Source organism: Gadus chalcogrammus, chromosome 6 (assembly GCF_026213295.1).
Source record: "Gadus chalcogrammus isolate NIFS_2021 chromosome 6, NIFS_Gcha_1.0, whole genome shotgun sequence".
Taxonomy (NCBI): Eukaryota; Metazoa; Chordata; class Actinopteri; order Gadiformes; family Gadidae; genus Gadus; species Gadus chalcogrammus.
Window position 1 is genome coordinate 7,234,367 of NC_079417.1, and position 7,500 is coordinate 7,241,866.

Below are 7,500 nucleotides of genomic sequence, written 5' to 3' on the forward strand. Positions count from 1 at the left end.
TGTATGTGTACATGATTTTTGATAAAAGCTTCTAAAAACCATTAGCCTCAAAAACAATGCAGACATTTTCTGACCGCTGGTGTCAGAAGTGGTTATGGTATAGTAAAGACGAATAGTGGAGCAGATTAGTAAGAAAATCGTTCACTTTGGTATACAAGCATGAAATTTTGCACAGATAATCTCTAAGGGCCAATATTTTGGAAAAAGGCGTTGGCCACTCATAAATTCAATATGGCGGCCATTTCTCAAGATTGCCGCCATTCCTAATGAATGCTTATTATATAAATTATTCAAACAGTGATCCAAGCATAATATTTGATACAAATACTATCTAAAGGACATATTAATGGAAAAAGATGCTTGTCCCAGTAAAATTCAAGATGGCCGCCATTTTTAAGATGGCCACCGTTCCTGTCGAATATTAATTATTTAAATTATTCAAATGGTGATGCAAGCATACAATTAGGCAGTAATACTCTTCAAGGAACACTCTTTAGGAAAAAGGTATGTACCACTCAAAATTTCAGGATGGCAACCATTTTCAAGATGGCCACCATTTCTGTCAAATAGTCATAATGTCTGCTTTGTCTGCCTCCTCTCCTTTGACCTGTCCGGCCTAATTAAATTTGCCAGGGATATAAAATCCCCGCCGGCATAGCTCTCAGGTTCATTGGAATACACAAGCTTCTCCACCACGGCAAGGTGCAGTCCACAGAGAGGAAGGGCCACTGGGAAGTGGCCAGTAAAAATAGTAATAGTGATACAGAAGATATGCCTCTGTTAAGGCCACTTTTTTAAAAAATTGTATGGCCAATAAAAAATTCAAGATGGAGGCCTTTTCCAAGATGGCCGTCATTTTGGTAGTATGTACACTGATGCACACATGCATGTTAGCAAAATAATCTAACGGCCACACTTTTAGAAAAGGGCAATCGCAAAAATTCAAGATTCATTTTTCAAGGTGGGTGTTGCTTTAATATTGTACTCTGTTGGGACTGAGTTAAAAGGAAGAAAAAAAAGTTCTATTCACATTTTGACCAGCCTTCTGGTTAGACTGTCGAACCTGAGATTGAGAGGTTGTGCCCTGTCGAGTCATAATAAAGACTGTAAAAAATGGTAGCCAATGCCTCCCCTACTTATTTTTTTATTCACATTTGCAATTGCACAGTTCTGTGCAAGTAAACCCCTATCTAAAACATTTGCATCTTCCACGGCACTCTGATTTGCAGCCTCACTTGGCTAGTTGTTCACAACTTCAAAACGTCCAAAATACCCCGCATTGTTCACCAAGCTTTTTCCATCTCCAGTCAGCAGGACTGATGTGCAGCATGTTTAGTGTGTTGAAGCAGAGCTGCTCTTGTTGGAGGAATGGCCTCATATGGCCTCTGCTTTCGGGAAAAAAATTCAAGTCTAGCCTCATCTACACTAACAGCTGTGCTTGATCGATCATACAGCAGGACCACAAACTGCTCAAGGATCTCCAGGTCACTATCAGTCAGACTAGGAGGGTATTGACTTAGTTTGCTGAAGATGAGAGAGGCCTCAGGGAAAATGTCCCAGGTTTGCCAGGCAGTCTTTTTGCCTTTGTTGCGAAAGGCTGATACAGTATCACAACCTGTAAAGGCGTGAAAGAATAGAATGCCTTTGGTCTTAACTGGCCCAATAACATGGTATAGGTCATGAACACCAATCCACCGTCTCTCTCTCACCGCTCACACCATGCCCAAATGCAACCCACAGCTGCTGGAGACCAAGATCCTGGAGGGATGGGAAGATGCTCAATGCTATAACAAGAATATCAGTGTCATTGGCTTTGATCATTATGGATTTACTGCCCTCCTCTGTGGCATGTTTGCCATGTACAAAGATCAGCTTCCTCATGGAAACATTTGTCTAGACGATCGAGACAGGTTTCAGATGTACTCAAGACATCGGGTCCCTTGGTTACAACAACTATGTTTGGCACAGTCATTTGAGCAATCTTGTCAGCCAGAAAGTGGAAGAGGTCTGTTTTGTAATCATTATGTCTCAGGAAATTGCGCCAATTTGATGGAACTTTATTCTTGTTTGTCCCTTTGCGTCGACCTCCCTGGCCTCGTTTAGACCTTGTTTCCATTTTGAGGCTTGATGGATTGTACACATCAAACACAATATGTGTGCTCCTGTATTTCATGGCATAAGCATGTATACTGGGAAGTATAAAGAGTTTGGAGAATATTTGGCAATCCTCCTTCACCAACTTCTGCTTTGATGGCATAACAGTAGCGGTTTCTTGGCTGAAGAAGTCGACTCTATTTCTCTTGATTGGATCATAGAAAGTGGTTGGATTCTCTTGCAATGCAGACCTTGTGCAAAGTCCTGGGCTTTTGTCTGTCCCTTCTTAAGGTGTGTCTGTAGGAGTTCAGCAGAGCTGGGATTCGCAATATCTCTTGTGTCTATAGAATACAGATCACGACTCTCTTCTTCAAATGGATTGCCTAGGTCTTGCAGACAGTTAGACAGTTTCTTGACCCTCTCCACGAATGTTTTTTGAGCTTGTGGAGTTTGCTCATGATGGACTGTTTGCTCTTGTGCTTCTTTGGTTTGTACTTCAGTTTCATATAGTGACACCAGATGGCTAACCTCAGGACCAGCGACCATCCATCTCCTCAGGGAAGATGGATTCTCTGTGAGACCAATAGCTCCACCGTCGGCCTTGACGATGGCATTTGCTTGCTCATGGGCTTGATCAAGGGCAAGTGCAGAGAAATTGCGACGGGTTTTGTGGACAACAAAGTTGCCACGCCTGAGCCAGTTCTGGGTGTTTTTTGTCCAGAGATAACATGTCCCTGAGGTGGATGGAAAGCCAGCAGGCATAGTTGGTGTTGTTGTTGGCAAAGTATGGAATCTCAATTTGAGATATAGCCATTTCAAGTCAATTTGAGATATAGCCATTTCAAGCTCCCCGCCGCCATTTCGGCTTTCTGGGAGGTATATTTTGGTATACTTTTAGTATGTTATTCAGCACACCAAATACTACTAGAATCCATTGAAAAAACCTTTTGTATAATTTTTTTTGGGGTTAAGCCCTTTTTTTTCATAGATTGACTCACCTATTCCCTAACACATTACATTGACCTCTGACAGAAATGGTAGCCATCTTGAAAATGGTCGCCATCTTTAATTTTTCAGTGGCACACACCTTTTTCCATGAGAATGTTCCTTGAAGAATCGTTGCACCAAATGTGATGGTAGCATCACCATTTGAAGAGTTGATGTAAGTGTTCAAGAGAAATGGCAGCCATCTTGAGAAATGGTTGCCATCTTGAATTTTTGAGGGACAAGCACAGTTAAAAAAAAAAAACATTCTTAAGAGAGTATTTTCACTAAATGTTATGCCTACGTCACTGTTTGAACGATTGACATAACGAGCATTTGACAGAAAGAGCAGCCATCTTGAAAAAAAGGCCGCCATGTTGAATTCTTGGTGGCCAACGCCTTTTTTCCAAAAAGTGACCCTTAAAGAGTATCTGTGCCAAATTTCATGCTTGTATACCAATTTGAACGATTCTCTTGAAATATGCCATTAATCTGCTCCACTAGAAGCACCGCTCTTAGCCTTGTGCTCAATCATTTAATACTGCTACATTTGAGTGTCGGGTGTTGGAGGAGTGTGTGATGCAGGAGGGAGAGGGGGAATACGTACACAAATATATACATTTGATTTGACTTGTCCATGCATTTTACACACCGCACTTTTGAAATTGCAGATATGCTGTGAGTTGGAGGAGTCTTTGATCTGTCCCCAGTCCGTGATGCTGGAGGCTGAGGAATTTATCCAAGGCTGTCTGCAGGTCTACCATCTCCCTGGAGACATCTTCCCCTCAGCCAGCATGGCCGCTGAGCTGGAGGAAGGGCTCCGCAGCCAACTCAAAGCTTTTGTTGAACGGCGTAGCTTTGTGCTGGCCTGCCACCCCAGCAGCAGGACCTCTTCCACAGAGGGCGTAGCCGGGAGCGTCGAGTTCTCCCAAGGCTCTTCAGGAATCACAGACATGTATGGCTCGGACACAGAGAAAACATGTGCAGACGAGGTCTCCATTGCAGGGTAATTATGTCTAATTAATTATTTAACATTCAGCTCTCAATGAGTACGAAACGGATAAGAGCATGGTATACATCAGCCGAGGTGTGTTTATGCTCCAGTGTTTTATTTGTTTGAATAGACAAATCCCATCGTTAAAATAGAGGTTCCAGGCTGAGTGAAATGAGGTGGCCCCAATAAGGGAATCCCCCTCTTTCTCTTAACCAATCTAATCCAATGGCTAGTGTAATACCGTAGTTTAAGGTCTGACTGTAACAGCTAGGCTCAACACCTTCATGTCTCCTGCTGCACTTAGGGAGATGGCAGACCGGGAAGGAGACTCAGGAAATGCAGGAGGAGGAGTTGGTGAACTGGTGAGCCCAGACAGCGGTATGGCCACCATCCGCAGCAGCCGTTCCTCCAAGGAGGGCTCTGTTTTCCTGAGTGACGACAGCCCAATCGGTGAGAATATGGCTGGGGCGGCGGCGACGGCAGGACCCGGGCAACCGTTCTTCAGAAACCCTTCCCCCCTCGGGTTCTCAACCCTCTCCACACCCGTCGCACCTGAGAGGAGGAAGCAACGGCGAAGCCGAAACCGGAGCGATAACTTGGAACTGTTTAATTTTGACCCTTTACAAAATAGTAACTCGACCTTGCCAGTAAAGGTGTCCCTAGAAAACTTGGGGGAAACAGGAGCTGCTAGTCGAGCGGAAAGCTCCAGTCTGTCAGAATATGAGGAGCTGAGTTTGGTTGATTTCTATGCTCCTAAATTTGGATCTGTATCCGAAGATGCAACATCATCAGCCAAACAGACAAAGTTCCATTGTGGTGATATCCATGAAGCTGAAGTTTCCCACACTCTCCCGAATAGCTTGGTGGATAGCAGCCAACCTAGCCATTGTTCTTACATCCAGGAAGATAAGGATGAAAGGCAAAAACAGATCCTCACTCCCTCTTTGTCAGAAGTATGGGAGGAATTTGGCTTCAAATCAGCGGCAGAGCAAACCATGGTCGAAGATAATATGTCAAATTTAAATAATGTTGTCCAGACTGAGAGTGTGGGAACATTTTGGAAGCAAATCGAGTCAAAGGTTCAAGCGAGGTTCACATATCAAATTACCGGGAGGATAAAACACTAAAACCTCAACTAAGTATGATTATAGATGCAGACAATACCTTGAACCTGGACTCAGGATTCACACAGTCATTGGATACTTCTACTTTGGCTGATTTGCAGTTGACGCCCCCAGTCGAGGACACTGATGGAATGATTTGGGCAAGTATTGCTGGAGTTCAAGGAAAACTGTTCTCTGTAGCCAAAAAGAGAGAGTGGCCAAGCACACTTACACCAGAGAGCTCAAAAGAAGATGATGAGGGGATGCTTAGAAGGAAAGGAGAGAGTCAGACCGAACTGAAGATTTTTGGTCTTACTCAGCTGAGAAGGGCTTTATCAAATCTGATAGCGGAACGACAACTTCCTACCCAGAGTCCCTAGATATGTGGAATACAACTATCCGCGATGACAGTCCTTCACCTCTCACCACCCCCGATGTTGAAAACCTACCGGAACTCTCTGATTTCAATAGTGGCCCGGTCTCCACTGTTGAGGACGGAGCTTTAATAGAAAGCCCTCTGGGATGCACTGAGTTTGGCATGGTGATGTGGAACACCACCATACAGGAAGATAGCACTTCTTCAGTTACAAGTCCAGATGCACCAGAAACAGGAAAAGGCTCTGGGCTCTCACAGGATACATCCAGATATGCACCTGCCACACATATGAACCAACAAGTCCAAAATCAGAAGCATGTCTATCAGGAGAAACACACAAACATTTTCGTGGCAGAAGAGGGTGTTCAAATAATCGTAGAAGAGGTGGGTGGAGGAGGTAACGGCCAGGTTAGTTATACTTTGAGTGACCTTGTGGAGCAGGATATGACAGCAGAAGATCAGCAAAATCTGACTTTGAGCGACCAAAACCTTGATAGCTGGGCCATGCCTGTCCCTAAAATGGTCACATCCACGTCAGAGTATGATAATGTAGGGGCTAGTGCTTGGACTGCCCCAACCTCTCCTGAAATCTATGCTAGTCCTGGCACACACATGATACAGTTAGATGGAGAATCCAGCCCTTTTATCGCTTTTGTCAAACCTCAAGAATCACAAAAGGGGAATCAACACTGCGAACAGTCTGCCCCGTTGCATGAAAATTATCGTTCAGAAAGCCAGATGTTCCTTTTTGAGGAAATTAACGAGTTTGATTGCATTGGGTCTCCTATCCAGTCTGAAATTGTTAACAAAGGAAAAGATGCACTGCAGAAGGCATCCAATGGATTTGATTCTGAAGATCAATCAACTGTTCAATCCCCATTCATTCTAGTAAATGATTCTCCCCTGTGCAACAGTTCAGAAAGTTTTGATTTGAGTCCAGAAGATTCTCAAGCTATCGCTCAAATACACACTCAACAAGTAGTTTCCCTAAACAAAGATGATAGGGAAACCCTCCAAAAGGTTGCTGGGAGTAACAAATCAACCATGAACAGTGACTTATCACTTGATTTAGAAACGACAGTTGCCCGTGTTCATGATGTATCAGTCACTGAAAGAAATGGCAAACCTCACGTTGAAGCAAGGGAAAATGTCGAGGCTGCAGTCGTGGAAACAATGTCCCTGAGCCCATGCTCTGGGGGAGAGAGGGACGTACTGAGATGTAGTCATGACAGCCTTCTCCTCAGTAGCATAGATGAACTCAGGTCCAACTCAGATGGAGATTCTTCTTCAGGCCTGGAGATGGAGTCCATTGTGGTCTCAGGGTCAGTAACGGAGAGCAAGGGGGGGCAGAGTGATGGTTTGAGCAGGGCGTGGCAGAGTGGTAGTGCCAAGCCAGTGGGAGATGCAGGGAGGTCTATGGAGACATTCAGTATGCTCTCATGTGCTGCTACACTTCTGAAAGCCCAAGAAATCAGGAAACAGTGCAGGCAAAAACAAACGATAACCGCAAACGGTCCAGGTGCATGTGAGAATCAAGCTTTCTTGTTGCAAACTGTAGCAGCTAGACCCACTCACTCTGATGTGGTGCCCTTGGATAAAGGTTCACATGATGAACACGCCAAAAACCAGCCCTGTTCAAAAGAAGGAATTAGTTTCCTTGAGTGCGCTGCTGAATTGGCTACAGATATATGCAGCTCCACTCAACATGTTACAAGCGCTGAGCATTGTCCAACAATAATAGATAACACCATTGAAGATTTCATTATTCCAGAAATTACCGGTCCAAACTTTTCAAAAACACCCCCCGAAGTTGTCCTAGAGCAGGAATTAACGGCATCATGTTGCAGCCTATTGCAGGCTGCGGAAGAAACTTCAGATTGCCAGTCAAACTACGTGGTACGGAGCATGTCATCCTCTTTGAGACATCCGTCCGATCACTTCCTCAAAAC

The 7,500-nt window shown here is 44.3% G+C and overlaps 2 protein-coding genes across 2 annotated transcripts in view; both read left to right on the forward strand.

Moving 5' to 3' along the window:
• LOC130384280 (protein prune homolog 2-like) overlaps window positions 1-4,943 on the forward strand; it is a 22,045-nt gene extending 17,102 nt beyond the window's left edge. Inside the window, exons 8-10 of the mRNA XM_056592402.1 lie at window positions 3,750-4,084; window positions 4,377-4,839; window positions 4,932-4,943. Coding sequence (XP_056448377.1) covers window positions 3,750-4,084; window positions 4,377-4,839; window positions 4,932-4,943 — 810 coding nt within the window. The remainder of the gene's footprint in view (window positions 1-3,749; window positions 4,085-4,376; window positions 4,840-4,931) is intronic.
• A 1,810-nt stretch (window positions 4,944-6,753) lies between these two features.
• The window catches only part of LOC130383742 (uncharacterized), a 14,121-nt gene continuing 13,374 nt past the window's right edge, over window positions 6,754-7,500 (forward strand). The window contains exon 1 of the mRNA XM_056591511.1: window positions 6,754-7,500. This exon is cut by the window's right edge and continues 606 nt beyond it. Coding sequence (XP_056447486.1) covers window positions 6,851-7,500 — 650 coding nt within the window. The 5' untranslated portion in view covers window positions 6,754-6,850.